The sequence below is a fragment of the Cyclopterus lumpus genome, chromosome 16 (assembly GCF_009769545.1).
Source record: "Cyclopterus lumpus isolate fCycLum1 chromosome 16, fCycLum1.pri, whole genome shotgun sequence".
NCBI lineage: Eukaryota > Metazoa > Chordata > Actinopteri > Perciformes > Cyclopteridae > Cyclopterus > Cyclopterus lumpus.
The window spans coordinates 13,716,558-13,738,666 of NC_046981.1; the positions used below are offsets into that span (position 1 = coordinate 13,716,558).

The following is a 22,109-nucleotide window of genomic DNA, read 5'->3' on the forward strand; positions in this document are numbered from 1 at the left end:
GAGCTGGGCATAAAGCAGGGTGTGGTAAAGAGACCGACAAGCCAATTCCAGGGAGAAATGTAACAGAGAAAAAAAAGACTCAAACTAAAGTTAAGAACAGGACGTGACTTGGGAAGAACATTAACAGTCAGAGCATGGTAACTTTACTCCTCGCTTTCAAAGTCAAGTTCACACAGGCAGAGAGGAGAGAAGGGAACTTCAGGGGCTGTGGCCGTTGTTTCAGAGGGGCTCAGGTAAGCGAAACCTCAATAAAACAAAGACGAGTTGTGTCCTTGGGCGAGCCCTGAAAACTGTCACTGGATCTGTTCGGCGATGACACTCTGGCCTTGTTCTCAGGTAACGTGGGGAGACCCCCTTTTCCACACACAAGCAGACATGCAGTCATTGTGAACCAACCAACGCACAGAATACTGACATAAGCTTAAAAGTATATTTGGCACCGCCTCACACACAAACACCTCCCCCTCCTCAACCGCCTGCTTCTCCTCTTCCTTCCCTTCATGGAGGATTAATGTTCCCACTCCTGTCTCCCAGGTCCCCACGGCTCAGTTAAAGCAATAAGATCTCATTGTCAAACAGTGACAAGCCTCACTGGAGAGGTTAACCACCGCTGCTTAACCATTAACTAGATTAAAGTCGGGGGGGAGGGGGGGGGAGATGGAAAGCGGAGATTGGACATGAAAAGTGGTTCAAAAGAGAGACGTGTAATGTCGGTGGTTTGAGTAAATCTACGCATACATGTGTGCACATATGTAAACGCAGAACATTCTTTATGCAAGTGAACTTCAAGTCACCCTCATCTTCTGGTTATCATTATGCAATCTAGATAAGGGAGGAAAAGAATCCCTTAAGGCTCCGCCGTCATATTTCCGAAAACCACTCCTTCGGAAGAAAGAATCACTGGGTCAGAGGTGCAATCATATATCAGTCCACAGGCATGGAATCTTGCCTCAGTAGCATGGGAAGTGATTAAAATCACGTACAGTCATTTTGAAGAATGCATGTCAAACAAATACTCAAACATCCACGAGACAAGCAAGTTAAATTAGGGTTGCTTCCACAGCTAACATACCATTTTACTCTCTCCTTTCCCCGCACCAGGAAAAGGCAGCGGTGTGGAAAGACAGAGGTGGTAATGGAACCCAAGTGTGAGTGTGTGTGCCTTCTTTGGAGGGATGCATTGAACAACTGCTGCTGAGGCAACTGTTGATGTCTGAAAAGCAACAGCTTGCAGGGCTCCCAGAGGACGCTTTGCCAGCCAACAGTCAGATGGAGGGTTTAGGGTTGGAGGGGCACAGGGGTTAGGATTTCCTCTCTACTGCCAGGAAAATGATCTCCTTGGCCGCAGATCCAGGCTTTTCCATGACATTCCCCATTCCTAATTGGCATCCGTCAATCCGGACGTACTCCGCCTGTCTGATCCTCACTGCTGCTATCTCTGTCTGTATCGCTTTTTGTTCCTTTCATCCCTCCCAGTTGCAGCCTGCATGATTGATCAAAACAGCTGGTCACAAGATGGGGGGGGGGGGGGGGGAATGCCATTGTCTGTGGCGGGAACAAAACATGTGGGCCATCATACTTTTTTGCTGTTTTATGACAGAACTGTACACCACGTGGCTAATAAAGCTCAAGCCGATCGTGCTTCTTTTTCTCTAGTCCTCCACATTGAGGAATGGAGGCTCTTATCCACGTCTTGCTACAGCACTCTCCTGCTAAATGGATTGGCAGCACTTAACCTCGTCTCCTGAAAGAGCTTTGTGCATTTTCAATTTTGCTCCAACCCTGATGTGCCCCTGTCCCCCTCTCCCCCCATCATCCCATACACAGACGAGGAGACAAGGACACCCAATCAGAGACATGTAGACTCTTTTCAAGGCTACATTTGAAATGACCCTTCACCATCATCTTCCTCCCTCGAGACAAGAACAACATGACTGCACGATGGCTTCACAACAGTCAGCTATAATCATCTCTCATCCCATCCCTTGATATCTCTTTGTTGGTGCCTTCCTCTCTGCTTCCTTCCTTTCCTCCCTACAACTCCCGCTAATGACAAGACAGCATCCTCCAAGCAACAGATGAAACCAAAACAACTTCTAGACAGCTTCTTCTCCACCTTATTCTGAATATTCATGACAATGTAAATTTTTTTCTCAAAGACTCAAAGACAGGCAGAGACAGACACCATTTTGTAATGTGTTCTCTGCAAAGTGAGAATCAGTGAACATGCCAAGTGGGGGAGGACGGCCTTTCTTATTTTAAAATCATCAATAGTGGCCATAAATCTGCTGAGGAACGTCTCTCGGGATGGCCGTGAATGCAAACACAGCCATCTCCCACCGAAACACAGCAGGCAATCTTCCTGATGCCATGAAGGGTTATTAACTGGGAACCAATGCACAAAAGCACAGAGGTCAACAAATGCAAAGACAACAAGGTAAATCACAGCAAGCAAACACATAAACAAACACATCAGGACGTTAAAAAAAACTACCACTCTGAAGTGTCATTGAAATGTGAGTGACGGAGGAGTCAAAGAGAAACGGGCCGAGGCAGAGCGACGGACAAACAGACGAAGATTGGAGGGGGGTAAATCCGAAGCTAATCTGGTGAAATACACCTTTTGTTTATTTATTAGTAGCTATGGAAGTGTGTGTGTGTGTAATCACAGCTTCGGCTGCAGTTCTTTTGAAGCTCTTGCGGGGATTCGAGGATGAAAAAGCGGGGGGATGAACTTTTCCGTCTTCGCTGTGAACCACAGCATTCTTGCTAACTTGACTTCAAAACCGAGATTACCCATGTGCATGAAACCTGCCGCCTGCTGATGCCCGGTTGCTGATTGCCAACTCATCAGCCAACATCAGTGTGCTATCACGCCGCTGTGATTGACTTTAATGTGTCATTCACTGCAAATAATAAACATGTGGAAGCTCAAATCCCCTTAGCAGAGCTCAATGATTACTAAATGGACTTCCTAACACAAGCCAACCATGACATGGCATTTATCTTCACTGACTAATGTTTAACTCGTTGTTTGGCTGAGTGAAATCCAGTCAAACCATAAGAATGCACCCCGGCTGTGAGGGGACTCAGCTTTGCACCTATAACACTGCCTCTTGACGGTGAGATGGGGGCCGCAATGTGGCCACTTGTTTGTACATGGATTACTGCCTGAGACTTACGCTGAGAGGGTTTTTTTAAGTGAGAAAGGAAGCCTGTTGTCCATAGAATTTGAAGTGATGACAAACAAACACACACATCACAGAGCGAGCTCCAACGTGTCCAGAGGAATGCCACTCATTCCGTCTCAGTGCTCTGATCCATCATACACACACACACAAAAACACACACACACACACACACACACACACACACACACACACAGAGGGGAATTAATCACCACAATAATTACAGCCCTTCCATTCCAAGGCCCACTCCCCCCAGAGGCCTAAATAACAAGGGGGCAAACACGGACTTGCTCTCCCAAAGCAGTCACTATCAATCTGTCACTCACTGCTATATGAGCAGAGGCTTCCAGTGTTGCATAACACCAGAATCCTGCAGGTAGGGGCTCTAGATGTGTGTGCTTCTGGTGTGTCGGAGCATATCATGTGTGCAGGTGTGTTCATTTGAGGATGTACGAGTGCCCCCTTCCTGGTCAGTGAACGTATGTCACATGTGTGTATGCTTGCAGGAGACAAAAACCAAGTGCCCCGGGACAGTTGTAAAAGACTTCCCCTGGCATTTATCTCCTGGCAGCTAAATGGCTCTTTTTCTGGCCTAATACCATAATAATTACACACATCTCCAGGGGGTGCACTTTTGATGTGGCCCTGGCAGGGGGCACAGAAATTAAAAGAGAGGAAATGACTGTGGGAATTAAGGCGGCGATAGACAAAGAGGCTGACGCTGCGTGTTAAACTTTAACACCTTGAACTCAGCTGATGCTTGTCGCTGCGATTCTTTCCGCCGGTTCCTGACCACTTTGGAGTCTCTACAGTTTAGCGCAAACCCATCTGACCTTTGAGTCTTCTGTTGTCTCTTAATGTCACTTTGTTCTTTTCATACGCCGAAAGCGCAACATTTAAGTAAAGCAGTGCCAGCTTTAAGAGTGAAGTTATTGCTTTGAAAAAAAAAAAAAAGTGTCCTTCAATGACCTTATGTCTCTTTGTAGTTCATTGAGGCTTTAGTGTTGTAATGTATTTTCCTCAACATCCGCTTCGGAAGAGGTGTTTCTAATTTGAGGAATGTGGTTTAACAAACTTCAGACAGCTACAATGAAGTTAGAATTCCTCATGTTTCCAATGCTGATGCTTGTCCCGCCATGGAAAAGGCATCTCAGGAGCGTACAGGAGAGGAGCCAATTACCAACATGTCTGAGTGAGCGGGTCAAAGGGTCAGCGGTGATCCCGGGCACAGGCATGCCTTGCCTTGGGGCACCCCGGGATGTCATGCAGCCCGTATCCATGTGTCACAACTACAAACATAAATACAGGCTCAAGAGATGACATGGGTGTTACGTGTCCCGTGGTTCCATTTAGTGCACTTTTATGCTCCGAACTGACATAGTTCGAAGTTGCCAGTGCGTGTGACCAGTAATTGTGAGAATGTGGGTCTGTGGGACAGAATCCCAGTGAGATCCAACAAGAGCTGCTATTATTAGACAGAACTATGAGAGCGAGAGAGAGAGAGAGAGAGAGAGAGAGAGAGAGAGAGAGAGAGAGAGAGAGAACGAGAGAACGAGAGAACGAGAGGGAGAGACTTCAGTAACAGAGGGATTTGGCAAACTTTCACTTTGAAGAAATCAACATTTGTAGCTCTAAAGGGAAATAATGGCTTTCCTTCCGCCTGGGGATGAGACACCTGGAACTGGGCCTTTAAATCAAAAGCACTGCAGCTGTACAGAGAGACGTGTGATCAACACCATCAATTACAGAGCACTTTTTCAGTAGGCACCAGTTTAAAGGCCTCGTGAAGGACAGACAGACAGCAAAGCGCAACCGTCTCTGGCGCCAGAGAGGAGGCAGTCGTTCCATAAAAGCCGTTCTGGGGTGGCGTAGAGGCGATAGGTGGAAGGAGAGGGGTGGAAAAGCTAAACCAGGTAAACTTGGGAGGCGGGGGCTGATATATGGAATGCTATGTTTGTATAAAAATTAAAAGAAGTTGCGACACAATAAAGTAAAATGATGATAATCATAAAAAGACGCAGTGAGTACAGTAAGCGAGAGATAAAGAGAAAGAAGGAGAGGAGGTGTGTGTGTGGGGGGGGGGGGGGGTGCCAAGCACTTCCAGCCCCACCCCTGCTTCAAACTCTCAGACTGCCTGCACAGGCCAGGAATTAGAAATAACTTTCACAAGATGACCACAAAATGTTCCAGCAACTTCACATATTCTTTAAAATCAAACACATGAGAGACACAGACATCAATATCAAACAAGTAATCTATTATACATGACAGTCAGAGGGAGTGAATTGGAGATGAACCTCTGTGGCAAAATCAAAATCAGGTCAATAATAAACGTGTAGCCCGGAGAATCACAGCCACTCCTTTAATGGATATATAGCCTCCTTGGTTTTGGTCATTGATCAGAAACTTTACTTTGACGGGGATCATATGAGGCTAAAGTCAAGCTGGATATAAATTGGCTTATACTCTCTGGCAGCACCCAGGGGTGCTGAGGGCGAGGCGCGCTGCCAGCAAAGGAGACGCAAATCCCGCAGATCAGACATCAAAGAGCTGGAAACTGCACCCTGCAGCCAGACATAGCAGCATGGATGAGACCGAGACTGGCAAAATAAAAGCCTCACATCTCTAACTGTTAATTAAGGAAGGAAATGCGTGTGGTGTCCAACACGTCTTTTTGAAGCTTTTTTAAAATGTATTTTTATGGTAGATTTGTTATTGAATATACACTTTATTTACACATTCACATTATGATTGTTCACGTCGTGTTTTATTTTGACGGTTCAAACGTGCGGCTGCATCGCGGAGGTGTAAGGCAGCGAGGTCCGGACGGAAATAACGGCGCGCGCTCTGAAGTGGGACTTACCGCACAACTACAAAGAGCCTTAAAACATGCCGACCGTGGAGATAACGCGCAGTCGGGGCTGCGCAACCCGACTTTCTTTTTGTTCTTCTTCCACCAGTTCTGATACCGCTGAAACAAACTGGCTCGCTCGATAAGCTACACGTCGACTTTGGGGGTTAAAGCCGGTTTTCCACCTGCCGTCGGCGGGTTTCTGGCTCTTCCGCTCCGCCGGTAACAGGTTGCTCAACACCAACCATTAATATAGAGCATTCATAAACAACGACGTGTGGAAGCGGCGCCGCTTCCGACTGGGGCACCTCACGTTACGGACAGGGTTGCCCGGTGAGCAGCGGACCTCTTGCAACTCCTCCGAAAGAGGAAAGTGCAAGTCTGCGGCCAGGAAAAAAACTCACCAGCGCCGCGTGTAAAGCATTGTAAAGTTACTAAAGACATTACTTTAATGAAACAATGTGAAGAGGAAAGTATCAAAGAGAATGAATTACCTTGAAATGCCCAGAGCAGCAAGGTGCACAAGAGCGACGTGCGTCCAAGCGTTGTCCCGTCCATGGCCGCTTTTCTAACTTTTTCAAAGGGAAAGTATATCACTTTGTTTTGGGGTGTAGAGTGTAGAAATCTAGCAGCAGCGACTCTTCTTTCTTCTTTCAATGCTCCAACGCTTTCTGGACTTCTCGCTCTCTCTCTCTATCTCTCTTTCTCGCTCCCTCTCTCTCTCTCTCTCTCGCTCTCTCTGCAAAAGGAGTGTCTCTCTCTCATACACACACACACACACACAGAGAGAGAAATCTGATGCTGGTGGCAGTCTTCTTGGTTGATATATTTGCACAAAAGGTGACCCACTCCCCCTCATTCCCTCCTCCTCCTCCTCCTCCTCCTCCTCCTCCTCCTCCCTTGTCTCTCGAAGTGAAAATACCTTCTTGACTAATGGAGTAGGTGCACTGGGGCCCGCAGGATTTCTTTAAAGCCGGTTAATAAAAGTGATTTTATTACGAGGCTCTCTCATTGCAACACCCCAAAACCTACCCTTATACAAAATAACTTAAAGTTTTATTGGGATGAAAAAAAGAACGGGAATGTATAAGCTCACATGAAACGTAATATGGTAACGCATATCTAAAAGTATGTTTGTCCAGAGAATATTAGTTATATTTAAACTTGTTTAGAGTGCATGGCCAACCTAACAGCTTTTAAATTGTATTTTATGATTTGGAAATTGAGGAGCTAATGGCAAGGCATTGTAAAATCATAATCATACCATAATAAAATAGGCAACTGTTGATTATGTGGGAAATTGGAAAATATGCAATTTATCCACTATCCACAATAGCTTCAGATGTCTTGATGTTAATGTAAAACTAATTGGTTGGAAAATAAATCACCTTTTCTCGCTACTTTGTTCTGCAGACAAATTTCCTGCCCTGATTCGGCCTTTAACATTGCATTTGTCTCAAATGATGGATTTCATTTTCAAAACAACTGGAGGCAATTTCTTGTCAGTGGGCTAAACTGTCTCGCCTTGACAGACATACCATTCATTCCTAGACATGTAATCTTTAGAATCTGTTTACTGGGCATGGTGCAGTTCAGACAGTTATCATGAGGGGCTAAGTGGCTTATTCGCAATGCCATAATACCAGTCAGAGTGGCTATTGTGTGATCTATGGAGTTAAAGTTAGCCAAAGCCCATAAACTAGCAGTTGGAAAGCATAAACATTTCAATCCCATATAATATGGCTAAATGGAACCTCTCCCCATCTGAGTGCCCAATACAAACATATATCTCTCCTGGTAGTTTCTTTCTCCTGGAGACTGTTTGGCTGTGGCGCAGCACTCAATAATCGCCGCACCCTGCAGGTAATAATAGGCCCTCGCAGAGCAGTTGCACTCACATTCCAAACATAGTTGGTCCAAAACAGCTGGTTAATATTTTCTCAGCCCTGTTCGAAGAGGAGAGGCGATACCTGCTCCACACACACACAGACCACTGATAGTTGAGCTGCCTGGAACACACACACACACACACACACACACACACTGATAGTTGAGCTGCCTGGAACACACACTGATAGTTGAGCTGCCTGGAACACACACTGATAGTTGAGCTGTCTGGAACACACACACATGTTCTGGAGGAAGACACTGGCAAGAATTTGCATCCGCTACTGAGAGTTTGACGGGGGCGCGGGCCGTTTACCATCCCACCGTCTCTTTCTCTGAATATCTCTTTCTCTCTGTCTATTCCCAGCATTGGCAGCAGGAGGGGAACAAGCCTTTCCACTGACTATCTCACATCAATACAGCCTCTCATCACTGATATCGACCGAGTCATAATCATCTCTCCATGCTGCTACAAGTCTCCTGTCCTGTGCTGAAGGACTTAGCGCTCTGTAACCCTCCCACTGCCTTGCATCAGACCTGCATGCCGCATAGCTGTGGCTAATGCTGATTTAGCAGAGCGAGGGGCATTCTTAGGTAAGGTCTTTTAGTCATACATACGGTACAGTAGTGGCTGTATTGGCTCATTACCTAATGGAGCTGGAGGAGAGGGGAGTGAGGATGGAAGAGGACAATGGAGAAAACAGAAGAGGACAGAAAAAGGGGAACTGAGGGGCATATATGGAGGGATTAGGGGAAGAGAGGCAGGTGAAGACAGATTTCTTGACATAAAACTCCAGAGTATTTGCTGAAGTAGGTCTTGGTGACAAATGGCTGCCTATTGTCTCAGAGGTCAGCTTGTTTAGATACCAGAGGTGGAGCAAAGGTGGGCTTGGACATCATGAGGAGGTAGCCCTGTGACCGATTTGTAAAGGTTGTGTCAGACAAGAGTAGTTTGTAAATGACAGGGTTGTCACCCTTGTTCAAGCGGACTGTGTTTTGTGTTCTTTGACATAATCCACGGAACGCAGAGCACTGTTGAAACACTATTATTTTAGAACCATGAACCCCATACTTGGCATATAAATGATATGTCTTGAATTGTATGCCCACTTTGTGTAAACAAAGGTACCTCTACTATGGTGCATATTGCCAAATAACACTTTCTTCATGAACAGGCCATTGTTGAATTCCAGTCTTGTATAAGCACATGAATATAATGGTTTGCTTCTAAATATTTCCAACAGTATATGAAAGAGTTTGAATTCACTCATCCATTCACCCATTTCATGCAGCTAGTTGGGGTCCAGAACTGCAGTCTGAGCATTTCTACTTTGTAGTTAAATATTTAGAATTTATTCAAACACTGACATAATAAGGACATCTTATTCATACAATTCAGTATACATATATATATATATATATATATATATATCATATAATAATATTGTGTATAATATGATATACTGTATAAATACCATAGGATAAAATATAAATATACAATATAAATATCATATAATAAAATATAAATATCCATCCATCCATCCATTATCAGCCGCTTATCGGGGGTCGGGTCGCGGTGGCAGCAGGTTCAGCAGGCCGACCCAGGCTTCCCTCTCACCCGCAGCACTTTCCAGCTCATTCTGGGGGATCCCGAGGCGTTCCAAGGCCAGCCGGGAGATATAATCCCTCCAGCGTGTCCTCGGTCTTCCCCGGGGCCTCCTACCAGTTGGACGTGCCCCGGAAAACCTCTAATGGGAGGCGTCCAGGAGGCATCCTGACTAGATGCCCAAACCACCTCAGCTGACTCCTTTCGACACGAAGGAGCAGCGACTCGACTCCAAGCTCCCCCCTGATGTCCGAGCTCCTTACCCTATCTCTAAGGCTGAGCCCGGCCACCCTACGGAGGAAGCTCATTTCGGCCGATTGTATCCGAGATCTCGTTCTTTCGGTCAGAGTTCGTGACCATAGGTGAGGGTTGGAACGTAGACCGACCAGTAAATGGAGAGCTTTGCCTTCCGGCTCAGCTCCCTCTTCAACAAGACGGACCGGTACAGCGCCTGTTTTACTGCTGCAGCCGCACCGATCCGCCTGTCGATCTCCCGCTCCACCTTACCCTCACTCGTGAACAAGACCCCGAGATACTTGAACTCCTTCGCTTGGGGTAGGCAGTTTGCCCCCACCTGGAGGGAGCAATCCGCCGGTTTCCGGCAGAGCACCATGGCCTCAGATTTGGAGGTTCTAACTCTCATCCCTGCCGCTTCGCACTCGGCTGCAAAACGCCCCAGTGAATGCTGGAGGTCACGGTCCGAGGAGGCAAACAGGACCACATCATCCGCAAACAGCAGAGAGGCGATCCCGAGACTCCCGAACCGGATCCTCTCCGCCCCCTGGCTGCGCCTAGATATCCTGTCCATGAAGGTCACGAACAGGACCGGTGATAAAGGGCAGCCCTGGTGGAGGCCAACACCCACCGGGAACGTGTCTGACTTACTACCGAGGAGACGAACACAGCTCCTACTGCAGGCGTACAGAGACCGGATGGCCCGTGCCAACGGGTCCGGCACCCCATACTCCCGCAGCACCCCCCACAAAAACCCCCGAGGGACCCGGTCGAAAGCCTTCTCCAGGTCTACAAAGCACATGTAAACTGGTTGAGCAAACTCCCAGGACCCCTCCAGTAATCTTGCGAGGGTGAAGAGCTGGTCCACTGTTCCACGACCGGGACAGAATCCGTTACTGTTCGTCTTGAATCCGAGGTTCGACAAGCGGTCGGAGCCTCCTCTCCAGCAACCTGGCATAAGCTTTTCCCGGGAGGCTGAGCAGTGTGATACCACGATAGTTCGAGCACACTCTCCAGTCCCCCTACTTGAAGATGGGAACCACCACCCCGGTCTGCCATTCCATGGGCACTGTTCACGACCCCCATGCGACACTGAAAAATATAAATATCATATAATATAAATCACATATATATATAAAATCTAATAGAACATATTTATATATTAAGATGCCCCTATGAACATTGTTAGGGTTAAAGTGTGCCTGTTTTTATCCACCTCCTTATTGTGTTTCTTCACCGCTGGTAGTGATGTTCACTTTGCCCAATATGGCAGCTTGAGGAGTTATCCATGTGTATCCTGGTGTTCTCATGTTTTATTAATTTTTCCAACAAGTGCTTCATGTCCCTTACTCCTGTAACTGTCCATGCTGGATCTGTCCCTGTTGATTTATAGAGCACAATACGGCTTTAGCACGACAGCATCCAGCTCACCGGTCTCTACAGCAGCTTCATGTGCCGCTTCCCTTCCAGCCAGTGTGTTGTCTTCTTAAGTCTGGTTGATCTGGGAGTTGTTTTACCTTTAGTTTCCCCACCAAAGTTCTTCTCTCAACGGGTCCCGGAGGAGAGATTTTACTGGGTCGGGTCTTCATGGGAGAGAAGTGCTCGCGCTCGCCGTTGTCATGTCGTTAAAAAAGCGCCTGACGAGAACACGCAGCTTTGGGCTAAGCTGAACCTATTTTAGGATGCGGATTGGCTAAATTGTATATCACTCATTTATATCTTTAATCAGTAATTGGCTAAACTGTTTCTTAAACCTGTGTCTTTTGGGCCAAATCGATTTGGCCCCAGCGCAGCAGAGACATGCAGACAGGCGGAGAGGAGGTGCAGGAAAAGCATATATTTTGCACGGATATCCTATTTTACAAATATTACTGGGTATATTTAATATTTCCAAAACACAAATATTGACAATTTGTTTTTATTTTATTTAAATGTATTAATATTATTACTTTCTTTCTTTGTGGCTCAAGGTGGGGCCAGGCCCCGTGGCCCTCTATTGGCCAGCCGCCACTGCCCCGCTCCTTGGCTGCAATCTCATCGAGAGATTATTTTAATTAACAATTGGTGCTAATGCACAACCTTGGCAGGTCCCATTACCTAGAGTACAGACACAGCTCTAACTCTGGTGAGACGCACACTTTATCAACGGCCCTGTCACCCCCCCCCCCCCCCCCCCCCACACACACACACACACACACACACACACACACACACACACACCAGGGGGGACTGGATGACTGGATGGCTGAACTGCATGAACCCTCACTATGTTTGCAAGAATACTAAGCAGATCCACTCTCCCATAACCAGGAGAAACTTTATTATGTTCCTCCTCAATCTGAAGTTTGACAGTCAGCTGTGGGCAGCTTTCCAGCACCCTGGAGTAAGCTTTCTGATGGAAGACGAGCAATGCAATACCACGATTAAAAAATAATAATGGGAACCGCAGCCCTGACCTGCCACTCCATTGGCACATTCCATAGAACTTTCTGGCTACTTAATCAGGCAGTTTGGTAGAAGATGACACTTTAAAACCAACCAAAAGTCCTTCAATGTGTCTGGTGCTTCAAGAGTCAATTAGGACAACTGACCCTGAACTGTACAGAAGGATCAGGAAGCAAGAATTATTTGTACCCCGGTGTTCACCGTCGTAAATTAACATGTGGGCATGTAACATTCACTACATCACTCATAACTAAATACAGCTCAGGTGGCCGGGAATGTCCTTAACTTTGCAGGCATCTGGACAAAAATATGTGTTTGAATTCTCCTTCTTCCTTGTCAAAACCTGGCACCTAGAGTACCCACAATGCAACTTGACAGACACAAGTGACAAGTGTTACGCAACTTCCGCTGGAACCACAAAAGGGATCCTTTAAGTCAAATTTATCCTCAGGGCGACATTACCAAAAATGTTATAGCAATTCATGTCATAGCTGTTGGGACACTTCACTCAAACCTCACGCTCAGGTGAACTGATTTCTTCCATCTACGTAACGTTTAAAAAAATCAGGCTCATCTTGTCTCAAAAAGATGCAGAAAAGCTGGTTCACACGTTTGTTTCTTCCAGACTAGATTACTGCAACTCCTTATTATCAGGCTGCCCTAATAAGTCTCTTAAATCCCTCCAGTTGATCCAGAATGCTGCAGCTCGTGTACTCACGAAAACTAAGAAAAGAGATCACATTACTCCTCTTTCTTCTTCTCTCTCTCTCCTTATGGACAAATTTACATCTCTTCATTGCACATTACTAGCTCATGGGTCCTGCTCCTTGCTCCTGCTTCCTGCTCCCAGCCCCTGGCCTGGCCTCCTTCCCAATGGCCCTGCCTCCTTCTTTGTGCCTTCTGCCTCAAAGGCCGACCTCATTGGTCCGGCCTCTTTCGCGATGCCTCCTGCCTGGTGGGCCGGCCTTCTGCCCCCCCCTCTCCTCTCTTCCTCCTTCTTTCATGGATTGTGGAAATCTGGATTGTGGTCCATGCCTACTTCTCATTATTCTTAATTTCTGTCATATTCATTGAATGTGTTGCAACTCTTTAACACTGTTCATCTGTACACATGACATCTATTGCTTCTGTCCATCCGGGGAGAGGGATCCTCCTCTGTTGCTCTCCTGAAGGTTTCTTCCCTTCTTTCACCGTGAAAGGGTTTTTTCTGGGAGTTTTTCCTGATCCGATGTGAGGTCAAAGGTCAGGGATGTCGCATGTGTACAGATTGTAAAGCTCTCTGAGGCAAATTTGTAATTTGTGATTTTGGGCTATACAAAATAAACTGAATTGAATTGATGTAAGCTGACAGACTGAAAGACATTGCCAGGTTTTGATTTTGTTCATAGTAAAGACCCTTCATGGCATTCAAGCAACTCTGTGATTGCTCAAATTATACAAAGTGCATCATCTGCTGGCACTGAAACTTGTCAGCATTTTTAGACTTCAAGAGAAATAAAACCATGCAGTTATAGGACACTCGTTGAAGGTCCTTTTATGCAAATTGTCACACCTTGCAAAATATAAATCAGACGGCTCACTTTATAGTCTCTTGTTTTATGTGATTCAACAGCCCCACCCATGTCAAAAATGAGGCTACCTGACAGGGAGAATATCTGAAACGTCAGCCTAAAGCGACGGGATGAAGAGAAACAGAGACATGGACGCACTACAAAGGGAGCAGAGATGTGTAATGAAAGAATAATGAAGAGAAAAGATTAGAAGTGGAGGATGGGAGAACTTTAATTCCAAAGTCAGGGGATGGGTAACACATAGCCTCGGGGAATAAGAGCAAAGTATAGGCTGGGAGAAAGAGAAAGTGGGAGAGATAGAAAGCCAAGGTAAGCTGTAATCTCACACAAATTCTGAATGTCTGGCCCCGGCATTGCAGGGAAGAATGAATGAAAGATGTGCCGAAGCTCCATCCTTCACATCCCCCCATGACTCTTTGATCTATCCCTTTGTTTGGCTCTTTTAGTCTCTCTCTCTCTCTCTATGTGCCCTCCATCTCTGTCCACTTTAATCTCTCCCTATATCTGTATTAGCCCCTCACTCCTTCTCTTGCCTCTTGGCCGAGCTACAGACAATCACACAGCTGTTTTCCAGGCATTGATACATCGCAGAGTGTGAGTCACAGTGCAGGGTTAGTGCAGTGATGTTTACTCTCTGGGAAATTGACACTACCGTGGGTTGTGTGGACAGCTTACGTTTGCTGCCAATTGGCTCCGATGATCAATAGGAGTCACTGAAATGAAGTAATTATTAGGAGTCATCCTAACATCACTATCTGTTTTCCATCCCATCGGTTTGACCTGCCTTGGATGTGATCGATTGGGTCGCTCACTGGGCAAAACAACAATCACTGGTACGAAGCTTTGAGCTCTCCGGGCCGTGTGCATTTCTGGTGATTGATAGAACCGGATCAAATGAGCTGGCGCTCTTTGTTTCTGTCCCCTGAAGACTGTCCCTGGGACCTAATCTTTTACTGTGTGCTTGTGTCTATCACATTGGCTGGTGCCTGACGGGATGCCAGGCACAATACCACCCACTCTCACAGTAACTCTGTGGGAGTAAATTTCATGCTCACTAGAGACAGGGCCAAGCTGCAGGAAATGGTGCTGAACAATATGGGAGTCACATCCCCACATACTGTGTGCCTACGGAGAGGGTCACTGCATCATAAAGGTCATCTGCGTGGTTACCCGGCAGCTGGGTTTACAAGAACTGGGTCATATTCAACAGGAAACTACTAATTTATGCACTTTTTTTTTTTTCTGGTTTGAAAGGGTGAAATCCAGCCAACTCTTTGCATCGTATGTACAATACAGGTTTAATTCGTGGATTTGAACTTGTCTCTTCTGAAACTGACGAGGAGAGGGAGGCAAATTGTAGTGATAATGTAATCTACAGTCAAATCCTCCAGACAATGGATAATGAACCCTCTCACACACAAAAGCAATGATTACACTGGGATATGGGGACGCTTTCTTTTATTCACAGCTGTAAGCCCTGCATTCCAAAAAAAACTCATGGAGCCTAATATCTCAAACAAAAAGTGTCTGATCCCCTCAAGTCACTCATTTTCAGCAGAGCACATATATGCGCTTTATAAATATTTGTTTTGTACTATGAGGCCCATGAGAACAGCTTTAATCCGATGATTATCAACTTTGTTTTTAGTTTTTTTTTCTTCAAGGACAGTGGGTGTTTCATTCTTCACAATCACTATTTAATAACATCACTGTCAAAACAGTTGCCATCCATTTTAATACATGAAAATAGATTTGTGATCATATTTTTCGGTTAGGTAACCCATAACAGGAACAACCCGGTACTCAGAAGAAAATGTTGGCATTGAACTATTCTGCAAACTACGGGATAAACGTTTCATATATCAGCCTTGTATCACACTTGCAGAGACACACAATGACACACAATGACACACGCTTAACGCTATGAAGTGATTGGTTATGTAGAGCAACTTGGCTGAAGTAAAAAAAAAAAAAAAATACATCTGAAATATGTGAAAAATAATAACAAAACTATGCAAGTTTAACTTTGTTTCACACGGGACACACATTAATGGCCTTTTCCTGCTCGTTCTAGGAACGCTTCCAGTAACGGCCGGTCGATATAGTACGTCACTCTCACAGAACGTCGACGTTTAAATTATGCATGGTTTGCAGAAACGTAGCCTATGATGCCAACATTTTTTATTGGGGCGACTGAGCGGAACAGGAACATACTTTCAAATTCACAGTAAACTTATCATTGCCGGGTAATGAGTTGGAAATACAGTTTCTTCACGTGACTTATTCCCTGTTCTGCAGTTGGTCAGAGGCTCATATAACAACGACCAACAGAATCAATTGTGTCTCCTGGCATAAGTTATGATGCTGGGATTTACAGTCTGTTAAGGGCGCCAGGTTTTGGACACAGAGGCAGAGGCTGAGACTCACTGAGGTTTATTGGAAATGTCCAATAACGTAGGCAGGCAGGCAGGTAGACAGGCAGGCAGGTAGACAGGCAGGCAGGTAGACAGGCAGGCAGGCAGGTAGACAGGCAGGCAGGTAGACAGGTAGACAGGCAGGTAGACAGGCAGGCAGGCAGAACTCTGGAGCTGGAGTCGGGGCAATAATCCAGCTGCTGGTCCTGGGCAAGAAGACAGGCACGGTTAGGACATGGGATCAACAGGACGTTTTCAGAATCTCAATAGTTAGCGGCAGCTAGAACTAACTTGAACTGAGTCTATAGTCCGGAGCAGACTGAGAGCAGGAGTGGAGCTTTTGAAGGCAGCTGGTCCATCAAGCCCCAACTCCAGCACACCAGGTTCACATCAGCAATTAGCCACCTACACACCAAGAGAGAGATAGAGAGAGAGCCCAGTAGGCAGGTGAGGAGGAGGGCATGACACAGTCTCACTAAAACACGTAAATTACTGTAAACACCAACTTTGTGCCGTCAAAAAAAATCACCAGACGAGCACAATTTGATTTCAATTTCAGGGAATATTTTTCCCTTTCAAGGCGCTCAAAAGAGACAGCCATCATTGAGTGGCAGACTATTGTCACCATCTTTAACATAAGTGGCTATTTTAAATTGAATCATGATCCCCAATTTGTTACTATTCAATTCCATGCCATGCAGGGTTTAGAAATGAAACCAGATCGTATTACATAACTAATTACAGTCTTCTCAGAATATGTTGCAATAATCTGATGTGCAATAAAAAAAATGGAAGCTCATACTAAAAAGAAGGCATAGTGTAAAAAGTCAAAGGACGGACAGATCGACGGGTTAAGACCATACGAATATGACTTTCCGACAAAACAATTTTCATGTTGTTAGTCTTTTTATGCAGCTGACTCTTTTAAACTCTTGAACCACGGTTGGCTTTTCTTTCTGTAATGCATGTAAATGTGGCTTTCAAAAGGAACATTAATTAGGAATCAGCTTTTTGCCTTCAAAGTCTCCACCGTCTCTGCGCTGCACTTTCTGTTGCTCACAAACACACCAAGTCCTGCGTGCCCGCCGGGCTGTGTGGACTTCATCGGGCCTACGCCAACTCAACGTTGGCGTCGTCTCTGCACTCGAACCCCGCAGGCTTTGAATATGAATACATAAATCATTTGATGGAATATTAATCATCTTTCAACCACTGAATGTATTGCAGGCAATTGCATTTCCTGCGTGCCCGCCCCCGGGGGTTACAACAGGAATATGAAAGTGTTACTGCCTCCGTCAGACCTAAATGGTGCCGTTACATAGTCGGCCATTCTCATTTACATGTTTACGCTATCCGGGTGGGTTTTCTGATGCGACCTGAAGCAATGTTATTATCTAACCTAAACCTGCTACGCACATTCCCAAATATGCACACATATGCTTGTGTAACTGCCGAGCAGTCAAACATGGTGCACATATTCAGCCTGCAAAAAAACAAAAAACACAGGAGTTTCTATTCATGTTCAGCACCAGAGCATCCCCACTCTGACAGAAACTGATTGATTTGTGAATCATATTAAAGTGCAACAATAGAAATTATACAACCTAAATTATATTTTTACAGATCCTACGATGGACCAGTGAAAGGAGATGCTTAATTAAGGCAGCCAGACACAGATACATTTATATATATTTCAACAATTTAGCTTGTAAGTAAGGGGAATATTGAAGATTTATAATCTAGAACCAGTCTGGGTCATTAGTTCATTGTCTCGGTGTCTGACTAGATTTGTCTCCATGAGTCAAAAGTGCTGCTTTATCCGTTGCTCCACCTGTGTGTGCATTTGTGTGTGTGTGTGTGTGTGTGTGTGTGTGTGTGTGTGCGTCTGCTGTAAACAAAGTGATGGGGACCCATCTGTGTGTGTCCAATGGTGCCTGAATCATTAACATCTCCCCAGTCCCCCATGAGACGCACACTCCCAGACGGTCACTCTCTCACACACACAAACAACGAGTCTTCAACCCGATTGGTCGGCTAACCGGCATAATTAATTCGTAACCATCTTTCATTCTTTTCATCTCTGTCAAACTCCAACATCTTGTCCCTCACTCATCGCTTGCCGTTCCAACTGGTCTTCTCCACGCATCCATCTCTCCTCACGTCCCATCAAACCCCTCATAGCCCTCCCAGTCTCTCTCCCTTTGAAACTACCTCTCTTGGCCATTACGGGGGGTAATTATGTCATTACAGCCCCAGTGATGAGCAGAGGAACCGTGACACATGTGCCGAGTGTTACCATCGATACACACTTCTGTGACTCCGCAGGAGGGCATTAAGAGGGCGAGTGGGGGAGAGGCGAGGAAGGGGAAATGCAGAATGGAGGGGGCACAAAAATAAGAGCGATTGGCAAGAAAGACAGCAGAAGGTGTCTGTCAGAGGTGTGGAGAGTCAATTAGTGTGAAAGGGGGACCACGAACGGGAAAGGAGAGGTGGGTTGCTCAGGAGTTTTATGGGTGGAGAGAGAAGGAAAGACAGAAGGGATCAGGAGAGTGCAGCCCGGATCAAAACATTGAGTGATGGGAAAGAGAGGGAGACGCTGGTGTGTTTCAGTGCAGCGAATCGACCCGGGGAAAGAGAGACGGAGCGAGGTAAAGAGGAGGGCGAACGGCCAGAAAAAAAAGAAGGTTTCTATCGATAAAAAAAAAAGAAAGAAATGAGCAGTTGCAAAGCAGTGGGCCACTCTGACCGGCCGCGCGGTTTGTCTTGCTTGGACTAACGAGATTTAATGCAGCTCAGTTGTGGGCGACTCGGGTTGCAAGGCTGTTTATCACGGAGCAAGAGGAGCCAGCCACGGGTGGAAGGGGAGGAGGAGAACTTTCAATTCACTGATTCACCCACATAGACAGGGAGCATGCCTTTTTTTTTTTCTTTCATTATTATTATTATTATTATTAGTGAATTCAAGACGGTGGGGGAGAAAAAAAAGTAGTAACTCAAGGAGTGGCCGAGGACAATCACATTAAAGATTGAAATAGCTTCATTGTGGTCAACATACTGTGTCACACCTCGTTGCGTCCTTATGAGTGAATTACTTCTGCTGCCCAGCTTGCCCGTTCAAATCAATATCAGTTTTTGTAATCAATTGGCAGCAGATGGTTTTTCCCTATAAATGGGATTTGACTGAAACTTGAGTGGCAGCACTTGAGCAAGAGTGCATTAGGGTCAATTAGTCTGCATATTCGAGACTGTGTTACCATTATAATGGATGCTGCCCGTGGATCACGTGACTGCCCCAAAACAACCCTCCGCATTCACAGATCATCAGTCCAATGTGACTCAGCATCAGAACTCTGATGTCATCAACAAGGGCCGAGATGACCTCGTGGTCATTGGTCATCGGTGCCAGGATACGAGGTGGGTGATGAACAGAGATCGTAATGTGACATCAGCGAGTGAGTCAGCTGTTTGTAATTCTGTACAGAACGGATTATTCAAAAGTGAAGGTTAAAGCTTCTGAACACTTTGAATTATACGAAACACAGGGATGAAACTGTTTGTTACATTCTCCGTTCTTCTCATCTACGCTAAATTATTGCAGTTACATTCTCAATACAGACAAGTGCACATTCTGGAATCACTAAGTGAGCAAAATCCTAACTTTCCATGTATTTAACAAATAAATGTGTGCGATTTGAATCTCAACATTGCTTTGTTACTTCCAAAAAGAGACAAAAAGTGTTGTCTTGTTTCTGTTTGTTGTGACCCGCTGACACCATTCAGCTCTGCCTGTGCACGTGTGTGAGGTTGAATGACAATGAAGCTCAATTGTAACTGTTGCTTTGCTTCAATACATAATTATTTCATTATTCTACCTCTTCTGCCACCCTCTCGCTCTTTCCTGCCCATCTCTTGTCTGAATGAACATTCTGGAAAAAGTCAACTCTTGCTCATCTGCATGCAGAGCGCCTTGGTTCCTGCTGTGAACAGAGGATTGAAATGGAAATGGGAGTGGGAGTGGGAGAAAGAGCAGATTACGCTCCTCAAACGGCATGCGCTGCCTCCTGGCTGGCCCACCAGCTGAGGAGAGAGAGAGAGAGAGAGGACCATGGGTGGGTGTTAGGCAGCAACAAAGTGAGGAGAGGGAGAGTAAATGTGGGGGGAAATAAATTAGAGAAACACCGGTAAAATCATTTGGGGGAAAACAGACGAAGTGGAATAATGGACTCTGGAAGGGCTGCAAAATGGTGTAAAACTAGATCAAGACGGTTTCAAAGACACCAAGTGTTCTTTCTCAGACACAAAGGCGCGCGCACTCACACACACACACACACACACACTAACACACACACTAACACACACACGAATGGACCAGACAAGAGCCATGAGGATACACTCAGGCTGACCTTTGGGATGGCCAAACCTTGAACTTCAGGAGGGTTTGGAAAGCCAGACCGACAGCGGCTGAAAGAGATGAACAGCTGCAAGTGTCACATTGTGCTACAAAAAGCAGAGATATGCTCCACTTCTGAATGATATCGGGACTCACAGCACTCGGGACATCGTACTGAGAAATGACCGGAGAAGTACAAACCGGCTGAGAGGTATTACGATGGGGAAGTGAGAAGTTATTGTTTTTAAATAAAGTTCTCTTTACATTATAATCAAAATATTGAAATGAACTTCAGTTTTACACACACTTTCCAAATGTCAGGGGGACCGGCAGTTTGGTACATTGCTATTCATGAGATTCCTGTCCTGGTGCCACAGCGGAGTGGGTATTGACCTCAGCTGGAAAAGCCAGATGGGAGAAAGACGAGAGAGAGATGTGTGTGTGGGGGGGGGGGGATAAACTGTGTAATGGAAAATGAAAAATGAAATAATGAGAAGAGAAAATGAGACGCAGAGAAACCAGGAGAACAATTTCTCCATCAGGACCCAGAGAGGCATGACCCTATTGAGCAGAGCCAGAGGCGAGTGCATAATGTTGTTACCCTAATGTTGTACCGGACCTCTGCCACGGCAGGACCTGGTGGTCAAATGAAATGCTCTCAGAAGATGGTCCCTGTGGGGTCCTTGTGGGGTCCTTGTGGGGTCCCTGGAGGAACAGAGTGAGTACTACGACGGTTGTCTTCCTCCAACAGGCACCTAATCACAGCTCTCAAACCAGCACAGTTTCAAAATACTGTCTCCGGTGTCATTATGTGTAAAAGAAAAATTATAATTTTTTGCCAAATGTGCACATCCGGCAGTTGTTTTTGAGGAGGGGGGGGGCAAAGAACTGTGGGTGAAGAGGAAGCTTTGAAAGCGGCTCAGCAGTTAATACTATTTCTGCTAACAACCTCACCGTCTCTCACACTCACTCACACACACACACACACACACACACACACACACACACACACACACACACACACACACACACACACACACACACACACACACACACACACACACACACACACACACACACACACACACACACACACACACACACACACACACACACACACACACACACACGAAGACAGTAGCCTATTGACAACAGGTTTATCTCTTCAGGGAGGGACGGTACCAAAACAAAAGCCCATTGACAGACTGAAGGTTTCCCAGAGTCCAAGGTCACGTATTTTTTTTTTTTTGCCCTCTTCAATAATAGTGTGCTTGAAACGAGTGGCAAAGAAAGAAAAATCCCCAGTGAGGGGAAAGAAGATCAGTTAAGTGGAAGGAAAATGATAAGAATTATTTGGCAAGAGTGAATATAGAAGGGGTACAAGTAGGGGAGGAATGTGGAAAGGAAAACGAGGAGCGACGGGAGAAGTATAGTCGAGACGGTGTGAGTGTTGAGAGAAAATAAGGGCATGTTTGTCCGTGTGTGTGTGTGTGTGTGTGTGTGTGGGGGGGGGTACATTAGAC

General features: G+C 45.8%; 1 protein-coding gene across 2 annotated transcripts in view; it reads right to left on the reverse strand.

Annotated features, from left to right (window-relative positions):
• bcam (basal cell adhesion molecule (Lutheran blood group)) overlaps positions 1-6,836 on the reverse strand; it is a 44,201-nt gene extending 37,365 nt beyond the window's left edge. The window contains exon 1 of one of the 2 annotated variants that reach the window (XM_034554329.1): positions 6,534-6,836. In XM_034554329.1, the coding sequence (XP_034410220.1) occupies positions 6,534-6,597 (64 nt within the window). In that variant the 5' untranslated portion in view covers positions 6,598-6,836. The remainder of the gene's footprint in view (positions 1-6,533) is intronic. The other variant, XM_034554330.1, reaches the window with a different exon arrangement.
• Positions 6,837-22,109: the final 15,273 nt, after the last annotated feature.